Below are 18949 nucleotides of genomic sequence, written 5' to 3'. Positions count from 1 at the left end.
CCCTTCTCCCCGCTCATTTTGTGTTTCTTAGGAGCCGAAAACGGCTGTTTTTATCAGAATTTCCGCCACCGACCCCCCTCCAGTTCGCAGCGACGTGGAGAAGAAAGACTCTTGTTCCCCTCGGCCAAGTTTCCTTTCGGAGAGGCAACGGGTGAGCTAAAAAAGAGGCGATAAACACTGAGTCCTGGACCTGAACAGACCTCGGGAGACAGAAACTTTTGTTTTTCCTTCTAAATAAAATCCGCGATGTGGGGAACTAGATTTCCAAAGCAGTTAATTAATATTCTTTAAAGGGTCTTCTTTTAATCTGAACTGAAAATGAGGGATTTAGATCGATATTTTAGTTGCAATTTGATTTCAAAGAGGAGTAAGTAACACAGGCTCATCCTGAGCACTGAATATGGATTAGAAATTAGCTCCTTTGTCCAAAATCCTTTACCTCTTTCAAAATAATTAAAAGAAATTAAATTAGTGCATTATGCAGCAAGGCAAGGAGCAGGTTAAAGTCCTGTGAAGGGCTTTTTGTCCCACCAAAGGAGGTGACTTTTTACAGCATGGCAGTTTGTGCTGTGTTGCTCAGTGACAATGCAGACATGGTTCCCTCGTCCTCTGCTACAGAAATACTTACTTTCTTAATAAATTAGGTGACATAAAAACTTACCATGGCCATTTTTTGTTAATAATGATAACCAGTACCCTATCATTTTATAACATGTCTGTGTTTTTATTTTGATACAGCTGGATTGGCAAAAATCTGAGTCATCATTGTTTAAGGAGACACTGCTGCAGCTGATTTTCCCACTACTTGAACATAGTAAAACTTGCTCAAGTAATCGGTTAGGATTCCTCTTTCAGAGCAATTTCCTAAATATATTATTTTCTTACTGTCCAGTGACTGATCCCTACAATGGAAGTAATACTAAAAATGGCATGTCTTGATGTATCTGCTACACTGAAACAGCTGGCTGCTAAGCAAGAGGGGAGACAGTTTTCAGTAGCACTTTTCCAAGACCAAACTTCAATTAAAAATAAATGCACATTGTTTTTCAGAGTACAGAGAATTAAAAGAAGTATTCTCTGATACATTTATTAATTCCTACAACCCATTGTTTTGACAAAGGCCTGTAAACTCCTTTTAACCTCTAGATATTGTAACTGCTGGTGATACTAAAATTCTGGGCAATGTTATGATTCAAGTAATTTATGCTTTCAAAATTATTGAAATGCATTTTTGACCAATAATAGCAGATTTTCTGTTTCTATTTCAACATATTTATTTCAACATATTTATTTAGCGCTATGTATAAGATAGAATCAAAACTGGCAACAGTCCTTTTCACCTCAGATTGCCTGTGCATTGTGATGAACAATTATTGTCAAACTCCTTCAGATTTGAGGCAAAAAATGGGCTCAGCAGCTCAAAGATTTTTAATAAGAGGTAAGGATTAGTAACTCAGAATGCCTGTTAATGCAAAATAACAAAACCAAGCCACCAAAAAAAAACAAAACAAAGAACTCCAACAACACCTATAGGTCTAAAAGTGTTTTAGAGGGGGCAGGGCTGTTTTTAAAGACATCAGTGAATTACCTGAACTTCACATAGGGCCGAGCTGAAACAGGAGAGGCATGATGGGGCTGTGCTTTCTTTCCTACACTCCTAACCAACTTTCTACCCCCCATCAACAGAAAGTGATTTATTTTACTGCATAGTAATTTTTCAAAGTTATGATCTTAATTTAAGAGCTAAGATACAAAGTGTTTGGGGCTGTTTGTTTTTGGATTTTTTCCAAGAGCTAAGATTAAAAGGATTTGGCGTGTTTGAGGGGGAACTGCTTTCTCTTTTGGGTTTTTTGAGGAGACTAAGAGATTTTAGTATGTTTTTTTGCTAGGATGTTCAGCTCCTTTTATGAGAACGTGGGTGGCTCTGAAAAGAGCCTTTTGGGTTACTTCTGAGGTGGGAACGCTCCTCGGATTTGTTTCACTTGCTTTTAGCCTTGTGGCTGTCGGTCTTCTTGGGCAGCAGCACGGCCTGGATGTTGGGCAGCACGCCGCCCTGCGCGATGGTCACCTTGCCCAGCAGCTTGTTGAGCTCCTCGTCGTTGCGGATGGCGAGCTGCAGGTGGCGGGGGATGATGCGCGTCTTCTTGTTGTCGCGGGCCGCATTGCCCGCCAGCTCCAGGATCTCGGCCGTCAGGTACTCCAGCACGGCCGCCAGGTACACGGGCGCGCCGGCGCCCACGCGCTCCGCGTAGTTGCCCTTGCGCAGCAGCCGGTGCACGCGGCCCACGGGGAACTGCAGCCCGGCCCGCGACGAGCGCGACTTGGCCTTGGCGCGCGCCTTGCCGCCCTGCTTCCCGCGCCCGGACATGGCTCCCAACGCCGCCGCTCCGCCGCCGCCCCGACTGACACGGTCACGTGTCCCTGCGCCCCACGCGCGGCCGCTTTTATAGCTCCTGCGCGCGCCCCGCTGGCGCTCTGATTGGCCGCAGCGCGCTCTGGCCCGCTCCGACCAATGGCGCCGCGGATCCAAATCTGACCAATGGGAGCCGCCGGCGGCCTCTCCCCTCACGGAGCCGCCCCCGCTCCGAGCCCGGCCCCGGCCCCGCTCCGTAGGCAAGGACAGCGCCGGGGGAAACGCCTCCCGCCCGGCCGGCCGAGGAGAGCCGAGGAGCACAGCTGCCTCCCTGGAACGGGGGGAACCCCCGCTAAATGGCATCGCTGTCCGTTCAGAAATAATCCTGTATTTTAAATCTAAGAAGTGCTACTGCTGGACTACTTTTAAAATGTGTTATTGTTACGATAAAAGAGAAGCGTTACTTTCAGTGGGAGCATTCACACCCCGGCACTACTGATAGGTGTAGAAACTAGGCAGGAAGAGGTAATACAAGACGTTTCTCTGATTCTAGAGACAAGTTACTTCAGTATTGCTGCAATCACTCGTACTGGTGTTTTCAAGCTGCATTATTGGTCTCCAGGCTGAATCTTCTCAACTTTGGTAAACATAACTGATGTCATCAGATAACTTCCATAATAGAAGTTGCTTAATAAAGAATTTCGTGTTTCAAGAATTGTGTTAAGTTACATCACACAATATGCATGAGGTGGGCGGGCTTATGTAAATTTTACATGTTCTCGGTATAGAGAACCGCTGCGCAAACAGTTTTTGATTGTGTCCAGAATTTGTGAAAACAGATCCAAAGTTTTCAAGTCTAAGTTTGGTTAGCTAATAACTTTGTCTCCTTAAAGCAGATTTAGCCTCAAAACACGGTGCAGTCAGCTAAGCCTGAAACTTACAGCCAACTAAATGTATTGTTGGCTAGTCTGGAATCCTAATATTATTAACCACAACTAAAATTATCTGTCAGTCAATCTTTTAACATTAAAATTGTTTACTAATTTTTACTTAAGGTAGCCTGTCCATGATGCACCCAGTAGTTATCTGAGGCTTGATATGAAGCAAATCTCCCAATCAGAGTATATAAAATAAATTGGTTTGCAATTATTACTAGTATTTCAGGACTTAAATTTTTACTAGCTACCAATAAAGGTTAAAAGGGATGTTTAGGAACATAAAAACAAAAATATAGCAGAAGCTTAGTGGGAAAAAGTAAGTATATGCTATTTACAATATGATTATTACTTTTCTTTTCTGAGGTTCTGAATGCCCCTATCGTCTTCCAAGGCGAGTGAAGAACCCTCCCCCCTCTCCACCTGCCTGCTAGTTTTTCACAAATCACACAGAAAGCGGTATTTTGATACACTGAACATTTATTGTCTTTCACAAGACAAAATGAAGTTTCCCCAGCCAATAAAAATCCACCAAGATGATAAAGGGGAGAGGATGCAAAATTCCAGTGTACAGTATACACAACAAATTACCTGACTACCCTGGAAGAAAGATGATTGATCAACCTCACTGCAACTAAAAACATGATTATAAAATATTTACAGAAAAAAAAAAAAAAAAAAACAGTACAGAAAATAAAAACTGGGCAACCATTTGTGTATGAAATGCTGCTAACATTTTCTGGCTCCTTAAAAACCTGTTCCACTACCCTCACCAGAGCAATCAGGGTGTGTAAGGATTTTGGCAGGGAATAGTCACCCCCGTCCCCAGAGTATTGTTATCTCCCTCTAAGGAAGGGGGAGGACTTGAGGGGACTAGCATCGCCTTCTTTACTGCAATTTCCTTTCACCAAGTGGAAGTGGTGGCTCTGAAAGGAAGTCCCCAGGCACACCTCAGCTGCAGCGGTCTCTATTCACAGCACACTGGCAAGTTAACCTGTGGGTAGGGAACTATTTCCAGTCATGCCCTTTCATTGCTTGCAGGAGGACTTTCCCTTCTTCTCCCTCCACAGTGATCTGATCCGTGTTCAGAGGGGCAGGAAAGCTGACTAGGACTACGACAGGTCACAGGAGACCTTCCATTTCTTTCATGAAAGCTTCATACACATCATCCTTTGTCTGTACAGAGATAGGGGCAGACGATCCAGCCTTAGGGGCAGCTTTGGTTAACGGGAGGGTGGGCTCATCCTCTTGTTTTCTCTGGGAGGCAGCGGAAGCCCCTTTGTTCTCACGGCGCACTCGCAAGGCAGTGGGCACGAAGCGCGTGATCTCCGCCTTGGGGTTGGTGATCTGCGGCTTGGCACTGATGGTGGCCGTGGCTTTCTTCTCGATGGTGGCCGCACTGGTGTCATCCGCCTTGGGCCGCTGAATCAAGCTGGGGGGGGCACTCAGTACCCCAGGATTTGGAATGGGAGCTGGTGGAAAGAGCCCAGGTGGGGCAGGTCCTAAGGGAGGCACCAGAGGTGGCCGTAACATGCCTGGGCGAGGAGGAGGGATACCTGCAAGAAGAAAAGAAAGCATGAGCTGTCTCCACATCTGGGAACTTGAAAATATTTGAGAAAAAAAGTGCACAGGTGCACAGGCTCAGAATGCCAAGAACAAAAAGCAAAAGAAAACAACCCCCAACAAGATGCAGTAGCACTGGCTTTTACAAAAAAAAAAAAAAAAATAAAATCTGGACTAAATGCCAGGTTGAAAATGCTGCTCTTCAGACTCTGGAAAGCACAGGAGCTTGTTTATTGCTCCCTTTTAAATTTAAAGTTATAATCTGAGAATAAAGTTTCTTGACAATCCACCCCACTGGAATTTCAGAGTCATCAGAAATGTCTGACCTAGGCACAAAAAATAAATATTCAGATCTCCAACTCATTTAGTGGAACAGCATTACAGCACCCAGAGTCTCTTCAGAAAGAGTCCATCAGAGTAAAAGTTTAAACTCTGAAATTCCCTTTTTGAGGGCAGATTTCTTGCTACCAAACTATGCACAGCACTTACTTATTATTGCACAGAATAATGTAATCACACATAGCACAATGCAGCCACATTGGAACAAAGGCAAACTGGCAGCCAATTATACCTCAATGGCTTGATGACCACAGCCAAGACTGCAAAAAGAAAGCAAGAAGGGACTTGGCACTGAAACAAACAGAACCCCGTACCTGGTGGGGCAGGAGGGGGCAGACGAGGAGGAGGACCACGTGGAGGAGGACCTGGGGGCAGACCTGGTGGGGGGCCTGGGGGAGGACCAGGTGGTCGCCCCGGGGGAGGACCAGGTGGCAGCAGTCGAGGCAAAGGCCCACGCAACCCTGGTAAGCCGGGAGGTCTCAGGAACGGAGGAGCTCCTGAAAGCATTCATGTAACAAACAAGAAATTTAATTCACACTTAAAAATATATCCCAGTAACTATCTCATCAGCTAAGGATAAATTCTTCAACATATGAATGAAAGCTGTATTACCTATCTGCCAGATTAGATAGAATTTCTAAAAATCTCAAGCAGAGGCAGCAGTTACACAGTTCAGGCATCTTTATGAAAGTAAAGAGTATCATGGAAAAAGGGCTCCTCCCCATGTAATTAAGTTGTAACTGGTAACAGCTTCTGAGCTGAATTTGTCAGAATTTAAACAGCTAAAAACCTTTTTCTGTGGCATTTGATTTTTCTTCTGGCCTAAAAATAAGTACCTTTGCTCTTTTACTCCACTTCATACATTGGTTCTGCTGCTGTCTGCCTGTGTTGGCTCTAAAAAAGACAACCGTCAGGAAGGCTACAGCTACAGGTGCCTGATGCCCCAAAAGCAAGGTACAGCAACGATGATGCCAACTGATGACAGATACGTCTCACTAAGTGGGTACATATACTTCATCTCCAACACATTCTGCAGCTTCCAAACTCCCAAATTGATACCACAGCCTGAGAGCCTGCATCCCTCAAAGCAGAGTAAATCAAGTACTCACCGGGTGGAGGGCCAGGAGGAAGGCCGGTGGGTGGGCCTGGGGGCCTCAGTGGAGGGGCTGGAGGTGGTCCCAGCGGAGGAGGCCCAGGCATGGGAGGTGCCTGTATCTGAGTTGGTGGCACAGCCTGTGCACTCTGCTGCTGCTGCTGTGCCTGGGAAGTCGCAGTAGATGACCCGGTCTCTGCTAGTGCCTCCTCACTGAGCTGCTGCTGCTGCTGTTGTTGTGATGTCTCTTCAGACTCTGAGTCCTCTTCCTCCTCCTCCTCTTCTTCTGAATATTCCTCCACTTCTCTCCCTTCTTCTGGAATTTCCTGACCTGGATATGGAGATGATACACTTATAAAATCTGTCTACGCATAACATCTTTGTGAACGTCACAGAAAACTGAGTACACAGAATAAAATAAAGCAAGAGAAAGATAAACCTTACTTCAAAGGGAAGAAATTTGACCACTTTTTACTGTTAAACATGTTAAAATGAAAACAAATAAAAATAATAATAGAAAGATCATTGCTCTTCTAGAGAGAGCTCTGACAACAAGAATTGTGTGTTCCTCTGGGACCTGAAACTTGTACTATCAACCCAAACTGCTGCTATTTAATCTCTGCCTTAAATGAGTTTGTGGGAAGGTGAGGCAACAGGGGGTTGGGGACACAATGCCACAATAAACAAAATCCCCACGTCCAAGAAACTCCTGCACCTTTGAAAGATACTGGAGTTTCTTTTTAAAGCAAACAAAGTTTGTTTTATCGGTTAACTTATCTCAGCAGAAGGGTATTTTTAGGGAGTACAAATCCTTACACGGTACATGCTGAGTATATAGACAATGTTACCCTTTCTCTTTCACCGAGACATTTGTATTTCAATTGAACAATTTCAATTTAAAAGTTAAGCAAGAAAAGGTTTAGAAGAAAAAAAACAGTAAATTGCTACTCTTAACTTCAACTCTGCTATGCAAAACACACACATTACTTAAAAATAAATTACAAAAAAAAATACAAAACCAAAAAACACCAAACAAACAAGAGAAAAAAGAGCAAAAACTGAACTATAACTCAAATACCTAATGAGAGCTGATACTCTCAGCAGAGCCCACATTACGACAATAAATATTTACTCTATAAAATAAAACTTGTGCAAAGTAAGCTGCCCACAGAAACCTTAACTGGAAGCCTAAAGGCATCTCATCCCATATTATATCCACCTTACTCACCTGCCATTCGTAACATCATGGCCTGGAGTGGAGTCAGTTCTTTCATGTTCTTTTTCTTTTTTCGTGACTTCCCTGGCATGTCTGCAAACCGGACACTGTGACCTGGGGAAAGCAGGGTGCAGATAAGGGTGACAGGAGGTGGGAAGAAAATAAGAAAAATCAGATAGTTATGTCAATACCTGGTATGGATAGCATATCAGTCTAACATAACAATGCTCCTTAGATAAGAGCTAGCACTGGTGTTTCTGATTGTTTGAAGTTTTGCTAACCTAGTATTCTCTACCAATTGGTCACCTCCGAGCAAGTGAGCATATTTTACATTGAGGCTTAATTTTGTAGAGTATCTTACCAATGCAATGATTCAGGTGAAAAATGGCTTGTGAGCTACAAGGTAACACAACTAAGAAAACAGGTTTATCTGAAAGTTGCTTCACTTCTAGATAGCCTCCTTTTGACCCATTTATTAATAAAAATTCTTTAGCTGGAATTTAGGTGAGTCAGAACATTGTTAGTTGACTAAATAAACTACACACACACCCTCAACTCTATCAAGTAGTGTTTTTCTTTTGAAAAATCAACCCCCAGTGTCTCATTTCCCCTTCACACCTGATTTCTTTTCTTCACCACCTTCCCTCTCCTTATCATTATCACGATGCAGGAAGTCCTCTCCTTCACTGTCAGCATCTGACCTATCGCTGTCACTGTCATCACTGCTCTCATCGTGCTTATCTTGATCCATATCCTCAGGATAACCTTCATCTTCACTAGTGCTGGACATGTCATCATCGTGGCCTCGCTGTCCTGCAGAAAGCAAAGTACTAGGAAATGCATGAACTCCAAATACAAAATATTCTTTCACACCAGTGTATGTTTACAGTCACAACATTCCCCTTAGCAAAAGCTTGGACAAACTGTCATCCCTTTACTTTTTAGCACATATTTTTAAAGGATATTTTGAAAAATCTCTAAGATTTCATATTAACCAGCTTATTAATTTGCACAGCAAAAAAGTGAAGGCAACTGCTACTACAACTGATTCATCAACTTCTATTCAGCAATTGCCCACCACTGAAATATTTCGATGTCTTCTGGCATGAAAAAAAGCTAATTGATCTAGTCACAAAAGTTTCTAGGGATGATAAAGCAACTGTATGAAAAAGAGGACCTATTTGAGTGTTCAAATGCACACTCAGGGCTGGTTGTGGGTTTTGTTGCATAGTTTTGGTTTGTGGGTGTTTATCTGATGGGTTTTTAAATAGACAAATTCTCTGAGAGTGGGTTTTTTTAAGGGATAATATGAACAATGTTCAGCACTGTGAAGGGTTCATCAAAAAAAATCTAATGTGTGAAACCTAAAAAAAAAGTATCTGAGACATGTAATTAAAAGTTTCAACATTTAAAAATACAGCTGGTAGAAAAATTGCAGATATTATGAATATATCTGAATTACCTCAGAGGAACAATCACTTAGTAAGAATCCTTCAAATAGTGCTAACATTCATATTGCCCAGAGAACACTTTGTAGAGGGCACGCTGTATTCACAGCAGTACCATCCATAGCAGAACAGAGGTCAAGGAAAACTTCAGAGAGGAATAGAGAAGGCCTTACCTGCTTCAGAACTGTAAGAAATCTCCTCCTCTCGCCTTCGAGGAGCCACGTCCAAGGCGAAGCCCACCTTACGGCCATACATCTGTAGGACCTGAGGAGGGGGTGGCCCTGGTGGAGGTCCAGGGGGCTTCCTGCCTGGAGGTAAACGCGGAACACCAAGCCCCGGAGGAGGAAGCACAGAAACGGACCGAACTGGTGGTCTGGAAATAAGAAAGGAAATGAGAAATGTAGGAACACAATTAAAGCAAACATGCCTTTACTGGAATTATTTAGACTTCTCTCACTGCTGCTTATGCAGAGTTCTAAAAAGAAACATGAACATTTAAAAAGTACAGATTTGTCACAAGGAGTTTACAACCTCATACAAAGACATGACTACAGAAGATCAGACAAAAGCTCCTCAGAAAGCAACTGAAGACAATACTGAAAAAAATCAGTTATTGAATCGTAACACAGAAGGAGAATGAAATAATCAGAGTTGGTGAAAACAAAAGGCTATTCAGAAAGAAATAGAAAAAAACTAGCACTAGAATGAAAAAAAAAAAAAAAACCAAAACAAAACCAAGCAAACTAGGAGTTTATATGAACTACTCATATACACTGAATACGCCAGCAGGACAAAAGAACACACATATGGTAATTTAAGGGGCATTTATGTTCAAAACAGTAGGGCTCTAAGTTTTCCTGATATGAAAAAGACAAAAACTAGAAGGCATAATGTATTACTCAAATAAATTTAAACAAAAAGCTGTGACAGTGGGGAAAGATTAAAAAGGGCTTTGGTTAAAAGAAAGCACAATTCACTTGCACAGAATTCTTGACTTCTATGAGTCAATATTAATTCTGCTTCTACCCCTAGCTCCTCCCCTGTAACATGAGGGCTTCCTTTTTATTTCTCCCCTAAGTCTCTTTTTCCATTTACCCATAGGCTGATGTCTTCTTGAGGATAGAAGGTGGTTGAGCCCCTGGAAGGGGAATGTCCTGTATGAGGATGTTGGAGGGAGCATGAGGCATATCTGGTAAGGGGATACTCTCCACTTCAACATGCTGAGCATTCTGGAAGGGAGGGGAAAAAAAAAAGAGAAAGAGAATGGGTTACTTCCACAGAAGCTGCTGCACAAACTCATTACTCTTTAAAGTACAGAACATATGGAACCTGGCACCACTTGTTAAATGTGTCTGTTCTTAGGGTGTGTCATCTTGCAGCAGTCCATGAAAGAAATTTGAGAAAGTGTTAACAGTAAAAGCCTTCAATGCAAACCAAAGCACTTGCAATGCACCCATGAAAAGCTTTAGTATTTCAGTCAAAACTCAGTCAAGTTTTCACCTTCTTTTAGACCTTCAGTCTACAAAATGAAGGAACTGCAGACAAGTATGGCTGTGCTTTTGTGTTTTTTAAGTATTCAAGTCACAGACTGCTGCATGTCCAAAGGAAAGGAAAAAAAAGAAGTCTTACAGATCCTTGCACTTGTACAACACTATGTTCTCCAGCACAGTAGGGAGGAATATTAGAGAAAGATCTTTAAAGGAATGCCAAAGGATTCTCACTATTTCCAGCAAGATATTTAGCAGAAATTCACAGAAATATTAATTGCACACTCACAGTCTCAGTCTCTCTTCAATACAGAAAACAAAAGGCTGATATTGTTGATTTGCAACACAAATTTCCCTTTCCTCCTTTCATTTTGAATGAGATCAGCATATCAGAGACAAACAGTGACCTGACAACCACCACACTGTCCTCACTGAAATGCTCTAATTTGAGGTACTATGCAAATTAATATTTCATACGAGCCACATGATGCTGAAATCATATAAATCTCCCTTCCTCTGTAACAGTCACACCTAATGAGCAAACAGAATACACTACCACAGTTACAAAACTGAAATACAGCAAGCGTTACCTTGACAGCATCAAAATACTGGCTGAGTTGTGCTCTCTTCTGCTCATACTCCACTTCCAGCTTGCGCAGTTCTTTGTAGATGTCAGGATTTTCCTTCTCGTAGAGCCGCAAGATACGTTCAAAAGTCTCACGGAGCTTTTTGCGTTTATCCTTCAAAACTTTTTCATTAAGTTGTGGCTGCTGTACTGGGTTAAACTCTGATCCAAGACAGCCAAAAAAAAAGACAAAAAAATTTGCAAATAACTCTACTGCACAACTGTGATAAATGAAACTATTTCAAAACAAGTTCCAATCTCTGTTTTCAGGAAGTCTTCAGCCTTATGACAATCCCCTCCTTGAATTCTACATTAGCAGCACTCACACACACTACTTGTTTTTCTTATCAATCATCTTCTTGGAAAAAAGTCCTCTTTGATAGCACCACAACATCTCAAATCATTATCAATCCCCAGATATTCACAGAATCCCCCCTTCTAACAGGAAAGGGAAAAAGATTGCTCTATTTCAGTCTCCCCCACTGGCAATTAAAACCACACTGTATATCTACATAAACCACTGCCTAAGTTCGACACCTGGTACCTCTCACTCACCCATCTCATCCAACTTTTCCATGTCCCGGATAATCTGCTTCGGATCTTTCATCTTCAGTACAGCTGCTCGGACCATCATCCGTTGCTTTTTGTTCTAAGACCAGAGATCAAGCAGATAAAAAAGTTTCACAGTAGAAAGACACAAAATATCTGTTACCTCTTTCTCAGTATTTCCAGTCTGAAGAAAAAAAAAATCACACCTCAGAATGCCCTAAAAATGTTCACCATGGCACAAATCAGCAGCAAATGTAGTTAAAACTTCTGGTAATTTTAATTCCACTATCTTGGTAATTGCAAATGCTGCTATCATTCCTTCACTCCAACTAAGACACATACAAACAACACAATAACCAACTGACAAAATACATTAGAACACACTAAGAAATGTGTGACTCTTGGATACTTTATTTGTTTGGATTTTTTTTTTTTAATTGGTTTGTTGCTTGCTTCTTTGCTTTCTTGTTTTGGGGTTTTTTAATTACTAAGTACTTCCAGCAATGTTTCAAAAATAATTACAAGTTCAAGAACAGCTGGGAATATGTTTATTCCAAACAAGACTTCTATGTTTTTTTGAACTACGTGTTTGGATAGTATTTCCGAAGTCAGTCTTAGGATATCAACCAAAATATCCACAGTCTATTCATGGCCTTTTACAATCACACACACAATACGTAGTATAGGAAATGCCAACTACATGTTTCCTAATCTCTTTATTTACCTTCTTTAGTTCCCTTTTCCGAGCTTCCTTCCCTAGAGGGGAAAAGAAAAAGAAAATAACAACTTGAAAGATAAAATCAAATTAATGAAGAACCTCTCCTTCATCAAGACTAGGGCTGTTTCTCAACAGCTCACTCATTTTACAAAGACTTACTGCAATTAAGCTTCCCAGTGAAAGAGAAACATAGCATGAAATAGATTTTTGTTTCTCGTCTTTTATACAGGAAAAAAAAAAAGAGATACTGCAGTCTTCATGTCTCCAGAAGCAAGGCTTTTTCCATACAATAAAGAACAACAGGCAACCAAAGTCATAGTGATAGGTGCAATCATGAAAAGATTGCTGCACAGAAGCTGAAATAGTCATCAGACAACACACTTTAAAAATGCGTAGGCTTTGAGAATGCCTCTGAAATAAAGCATATCCACTGTGGGAGTCCAGATTTTCTTTATTCACTGAGCATTGATAATACCTGGCATGCTACCAAAGGTAGAAAAAAACCAGTAAGACAACTCCCCCATCTAACCAGAGCACCTGCAAAATTTGACATGTTCCTCAAATTCCTGCCTGGGACAGATTACTCTGTCCCAGGAAACAGCCTGCGGTTTATCCAACAGCTGAGTACAAAGGCCTTCCAACACTGATAACCAGTGGAAAACCAAGAGGTAAATACTTAAGAGAAGCAAGAGCATGAAAGCAAGCAGCCTTCTCAGATAAAACTGAGATAATATTTTTCAAGTTAGAGAAACTCAGTTCTGATCCACAAGTGAGGATTCTTTCTCCTCAGAGAAAGCTTTTTATCTGCTCCTCCAGGCACTCCCCATTCCCACCTGCTTAGCTTTTATGGATACTTACGGGCCTGATCCGTGGGATTCATAAACTTCCCACTCTTGGTGGATGATGTAGATCTCCGCCCCATTTTGATCTTTTTTCTTCTGCCTCAAAAAATGAAACTTAAAAAAGAGGGAGGGACCTGGAAAAGATGACATGGTTTCAGGTCCTACACACTGGCAGCTTGAGGATGCTTGTTTCTTTTCTTTCTATCAGCAAGTTACTCCCTCAAAGAGCCCAAATACGTTTTAGGTCCTCAAACCTGACTATGAGCTCAGCACTCATATCAAAACTGCCCTACTGCAACTAAGGGCAGTAGTAGTAGTACTTATTTAACTAAGTACCTACTTTCTACTACTTTAGTAGGTTATAATTTTAAATTAATTTATGAATTTGTTATTCACATTACAATTCAAACCAAAGAGCTTTGTGTTTAGACTATGGAGGGTTGCAGGGCAGGGAGAAACAAACATTCTATTTTTCTAAGAGCGTATCAGAGTTTAGCTTCTCATTCACTCTTGTAAGTGCTCTCCAGTGTTCACCTTTCTCTGTTTCAAATGTTTCCCCATAGATCTCCTTCCTTCCTCAGACTTGTAACTGGCCCTGATATCTCTCCCCAGCATCCACCGTATCAGCAAGTGTAGGATTATTCTGCAAAAAATTATTTCCTGTCTTTAGATATTTCTTCAGCTTACAGATGACTACATAAGTGTCCAAACTACAGCCAGGGATGTTTCTTCTCTCCCTCCCCCCCAAACCTACGTCCCTGCAAAAACACTGGGGTGGGTTTAGTTTTTTCTTTTGCAAGACACTATCGCTTCCTTGGGTGGGAAGCTCACCAAACACAGGTAGGAGTTACATTTACACCCCGTGTTTCCCATCTTTCTAATATTTAAAGGCTAAATGGAAAGAGAACAAACTTCTGAAACCTCGATTGCACATCTTCTAAGGACCCAGACTAAAGAGTTTCAACGTAACAAGTTAACGGCCGAAGGTGAAAAAAAAAATATAATCAAGCACTAAATTCATTATTCTTTTGGCCACAGGGGAACAGGGCAGAAAGCTCCCTCTCCTACTCCCGCCCGATGGCAGGAGGAAGAAAATGAGTTAGCGCGGACTGCCGCCTCCCCCTCGCCTCTCTTCTCCTCGCAGCCCAGCACCGCCGCGCCCCTCTCACCCCTCCGCCCGGCCGGGCCCGGCTCCGGCTCCCTCCGGCTCCCTCGGCCTCGCTCAGCCCCGCGCCCGCCGCCGCGGCCCCGCCGCCATCTTGCACCGGCACCGAGTGGCGGCGCGAAGCCGCGCTCCGGAAGCGGCGGCCGCAGCTCGATGGTTCCGCCGCCCCTCGCTCCCCCTCGGAGGCTCCAACTCTATGGTTGGAGCTGGAGAGGGGCGGGAAGGCGGAGCGGAAGCGGGAACAGGCCGGGACAGGGACAGGGACAGGGACAGGGACAGGGACAGGGACAGGGACAGGGACAGGGACGGGGCGGAGATGGCGATAGCGACCGAGATAGCGACCAGCGCCCAGCCGGCCCCGGAGGGCTCTGGGAGCGGATGGACACTCGCGGTGCGGGAGGGGTGCGCCCGTACGGCCGGCGCTGGAAATAGGGCTGCGAACGCGGCCAGCGTGGTCTCTGCTCCCCCACGCTCTCCAGGAGAGATCCCCCAGAGTGCCCCCCGTGCCCTGAAAGAAGGCAGAGCCGCGGGACGCGTGGAAAACCTCTGTCTATGGGGAATAAGTGCAAAGCGCTGCGGGGCAGGGGCTGCCCACAGCCTGAGGCCTGTTCCATGGCTTATTGTAGGCTTGGGAGCGCTGCTCCCCTGTGAGCGGGGCTGGGATATCTCTGTACAAAGAGAACGGGAGAGATCATTTGATGCTATCGGGCACCACAGAAGATACTCTGTTGTTTGTCTTTTCCTACGGCCCCCACTGCGGTGAACTGGTGAGGCTGCGAACACCTGGTGGGAGCTGTTTTGTGTCATTGTCCAAAGCACAATTTCCAGCAAAAGTCCACAGCACATGAAGAACCTGGATGAAGACACATGAAACATCAATGTGCAAGCAATAAAGTATAGGTGCAGGCTTAAAAAACTAGCATGTTGGGGAGGAGATGCAGGAAGGAAATTTTTCTCTGCACAGGTGGCGTCTGGAAGCAGAGGTGGTCAGATCCCTGGGCAGGATTTCTAGACTCCCTGCTCCTGATGAACATACCATGCAACACAATTGTTACAGTTTTTCAAGTAATGGAGACTCCATTGGCTAATTTGTAAGGATCATTGTACGATGAATAAAAGATTATAAGCTACACATCACATTAAAGCCAGCATTTAGTCACAAGCTGCACAAAGTCAAAGTCAAGGAGCATCCTCAGAGCCAAGGTTTCAGGAGCTCTCAGTGCCTACGGAGGGAGTCTTGCCAACCACATGCACAATATGGTCATCCCCACCTCCTGCCTCTTTGGCATGTTCTTTTTGTACTATTCTTGTCACCAGAAAGAACATTCAGCCAGGCAGATTTTGGTTGCAACTGTACTGTTTTTCCACATAGGTTTGGAAGCAGATTACACTGGTTTGGGCTGGTTTGCAGTTTTTAAAGCTGTTCTTATTTGGAACATATATATCACAGTGTAAATCCTTAATCCTTTGTCCAGAACAACAGCTTGAGCAAAGGCAGAACGCTCAAGAGGGTGTGATGGAAAGCTGTGGCCATACACATCCCTGTCAGGTGCCATGTCACTGTAGAGGGGGATGGCTGAGTCTTCGAAGGTTAGCTGCACCTCACAAGGCTTGGGGTCTTCTGTCCTGGCAATCCTGGGCTCAGTGGGGATAGTGGTACTGCCTCAGCCCTGACTGCTTTCTCTCAGCAGTGTCTGCTGATTTGGAGGACAGTAGTCCTCTCACATTTTTCACTTGGTACTTCTGTCACACTGAGAGGGAGCTTGAAGGAGTCTGGAGGGGAAATACCAACAGACTGGTTATGACATCTTTGGAGCACCAAACATAAGACTGGCCAGAGCATTAGAGAGAGCAGGAATTAAATCTGTTGTGAGGAAATCCGCTTTCCTTTAAGTCCACCAGGAGCAAGGATATACCTAGAGGCGAGTAGCAGTTTTTTACCTCTGTGTTCCTCATTGCATACCTCACTTCCCCTGACACTGCTTAGCATTTGCATTCAAGAACATGTGGGCAAATTGCTTGAAAAAATGTAACAGATTTGTTTTTATTTGGCTCTGCTATTCTTATACAACAGTGATTGGCAATCTTGCAAAGAGCTGATTTTAATTCCTAGTTTAGAGTGTACACTTGCACATAGAAATCAGGAGCCAGAAACTCTTACCTCTCCAACACAGAGATATTGCTGTTCTACTGATGACAGTCTCTTGCCTGTGCAGAAGTACCTCTAAACTGAGTGCCATTTGTGTCAGGAGACAAGAGATGTTACATTTTGGAGAAGTGATGCCTCAGGTCACCACGTCATCCACCACAATACCTCGTGTAGACAAGGCAGTGCTTTTTGCCACCACTGAAGTGCCTTTCCTGACTCACATAGCCCAGTCTGCAGCTGGTCCCAGTTTCTCAAGCCCTGGCACCCATCTATGCTTCTGAACCCTGGGCTTTCTCCTGGGTGACTTGGCAGAGCTGTTGGGTACCAGTAGTTTCGTTGCCATTTAGTGGCTTTTGTGCATAAAAGGGAAGAGGAGTCAGAAAATATTGAAGTGAGGACATGGAGGAGAACTAAAACCCAACAAAACAAACAAACAGACCTCCCCAAACCCCAGAGTGGAAGGGTTGTGAATTTCAGCCATTTCTTTATTTCATAGGTACCATCTAGTTATTAATAAATTGAGATTTTTAATATTGAATATTAGCAAACATGCATGAATTTGGACATGGTTTTAGTATGGGGGAAGCGGGTACTAAAAAAGGAACCTATGCATAACCCTACTAGATTGGTCTATTGTGGATTAAAAAAAATATGAATTGCATGTATAATGAAGCTTTCAATACTTCTTTATTATTTGGTTTAAGATTGATTTTCAGACAAAAAAAAGTACAGAGAAGTCTTCCAATACTCATGTACATTTTTATTAATTCTTAAATTACCTTTTTTTCTAAGATAAAAAAAAAAAAAAATCCACAGCATATCAGAGCAAAAATCTGAAAAATACGGACAGTTGATAGCATATTGTGAAATGTAGAATCTGAGCACATTCTTGGCAGTCCCAGATTGGTGGGATCAGGTAAAGCACTTGAAAATAACTTTAGTTTAATAGGGCTGCAATCCTACAGGCACTTACACATGTGTATAATCCCACTCCAATCAACAGAAGAGCAACTTTGCACAGAAATTTTTGCATGTGGGTTGGCAGGAGCAGAGCATTACAAGCACGAGAGGTTGTTCATGGCCAGGCACACCCGGAGTGCAACAGCTGGTTTCTCTCAGCTGCAGAGCAAGGTTGTGTCTGTTTGCATGTAGGCCCAGGCTTCTCTTACCTGCCAATCTACTGGGATTAGAGTTTATTTAAAGAAGATCTCTGGCTGGCTCCTTAGGAGGGCAGGAAATAGCAGTTAAATATGCTTCAGCTAGTCCTTGTAATTGAATTCAGTCTATCAGATTTAGCACTAAACCACACTAAGAGTTTAGCAACCACAGATGTCTTCATAAAGCCTCCAGATGCTGGCATGAATTGCCTTGTTGAAATTATTTTCTCCCATTGAGTTGTAATCTTTGATATAGAAATACACCTTCTCACCACTACCAGTCCAGCACTCTGTATTATTGTCTCTAGTATGAATTACAGTTCAAGGTTATCTACAATGATTCCCAGAAAATAAGCTTAAGGAAAGGTGCAAAGTATTTGAAACATTGCCCCCTCAAAACATCTGTAAACCAGTTCTCTATTAATATATTTCAGTGCCAGTTTCCTGAACTGTCACTTTTCTTGTTCTGCTGCCACAAATAAGAAAATAAAAAGCCATCAGTAGTTAATTTGTCCTAATGAATCAAAAAGGTTTCTGCAGGCATAAGCTGCTGCAGCTGCTGTGACAGCAGAAGAGAGAGCTCCACCTTCATTTATTGAACTTGCTGTCTCACCAAAGAAGTTACTTCATGTATGGCACACTGGTACTTTTCTGAGGCTGCTTTAAACTCAGCCAGGTGCTTCTCATAGCTTCTCACAGCTGTCAGAAGCTGACTCCTCTCCACAGCTCCTAGGATGGCATGGAGAATCATCTCAAGGCCAAGCCCAATAATGGTAATGCTAACTCCCCCAAGAACAGATGCCGCAATCTGTGCAAGGAGACCGATGAGCTTGCTCACAGTGAGAGTTAAATGATTGGAGCCAAGAAGTTTGATAGCTACCATTGCAGCTGTTGAAGTTGCTTCTCCAAAAATAATGGAAAAAACTCTCTGGGCTATTGCAATTTTCTCCAGCTCAGGCTCTTTGATATCATATAGCTTCTGGTACAGCACTGGCTCGAGCTTGTCCTTCATGTCACTATCAATCTTCTGCACCTGATGCTGAATCTCACTCATCACTTGAATGATAATCTCACAGTTTTCCTTGACTGTACTGCTCTCTCGCATCTCAATGGGGGTAATAGTATAGCCCAGGTGTTCATTCAGCACTCCAACCAGCTCATTTGTTGCATGGAAATTTGTAGACATACAGTCAAGCAATTCCTGATGCAGATGGATCAGTTCTTGCTTTCTCTTGGGATTATCTGGGTAAAGGAGGTCACTCAATGCCATTCTTCAGAAATAGGCTACTTCAAGAGAGAAAAGAAATTTC

At 43.1% G+C, this 18949-nt stretch overlaps 3 protein-coding genes across 9 annotated transcripts in view; all 3 read right to left on the bottom strand.

Moving 5' to 3' along the window:
• Positions 1-18949, bottom strand: part of SMCO3 (single-pass membrane protein with coiled-coil domains 3) — a 118448-nt gene that overhangs the window by 91964 nt on the left and 7535 nt on the right. For 2 of the 6 annotated variants that reach the window (XM_053944308.1, XM_053944309.1), the window contains one exon: positions 17227-18926. The exons of 1 other annotated variant lie outside the window; for it this stretch is intronic. In XM_053944308.1, coding sequence (XP_053800283.1) covers positions 18232-18909 — 678 coding nt within the window. In that variant the 5' untranslated portion in view covers positions 18910-18926 and the 3' untranslated portion in view covers positions 17227-18231. Of the gene's footprint in view, positions 1-17226; positions 18927-18949 lie in introns of those variants that run through there. 3 more of the 6 variants (XM_053944310.1, XM_053944306.1, XM_053944307.1) reach the window with 3 other exon arrangements.
• On the bottom strand, positions 1848-2368 carry LOC128788968 (histone H2A). The gene has a single exon (XM_053944340.1). The coding sequence runs from the start codon at positions 2366-2368 to the stop codon at positions 1979-1981; it is 390 nt and encodes a 129-aa protein (XP_053800315.1). The 3' UTR covers positions 1848-1978.
• Positions 3751-14482, bottom strand: WBP11 (WW domain binding protein 11). Of its 2 annotated transcripts, XM_053944304.1 has the most exons (13): positions 14338-14482; positions 13703-13811; positions 13185-13302; positions 12333-12364; positions 11615-11708; positions 11025-11221; positions 10043-10176; positions 9121-9320; positions 8118-8312; positions 7512-7613; positions 6300-6614; positions 5505-5687; positions 3751-4844 (listed from the first exon to the last, which is right to left on the bottom strand). In XM_053944304.1, the coding sequence occupies exons 3-13, from the start codon at positions 13246-13248 to the stop codon at positions 4411-4413; spliced, it is 1950 nt and encodes a 649-aa protein (XP_053800279.1). In that variant the 5' UTR covers positions 13249-13302; positions 13703-13811; positions 14338-14482; the 3' UTR covers positions 3751-4410. The 2 variants fall into 2 exon arrangements, with proteins under 2 accessions (XP_053800279.1, XP_053800278.1); XM_053944303.1 differs by lacking the exon at positions 13703-13811.

This window comes from Vidua chalybeata, chromosome 5 (genome assembly GCF_026979565.1).
Source record: "Vidua chalybeata isolate OUT-0048 chromosome 5, bVidCha1 merged haplotype, whole genome shotgun sequence".
NCBI classification, from domain to species: domain Eukaryota; kingdom Metazoa; phylum Chordata; class Aves; order Passeriformes; family Viduidae; genus Vidua; species Vidua chalybeata.
This window is presented reverse-complemented; position numbering and strand designations above follow the sequence as displayed.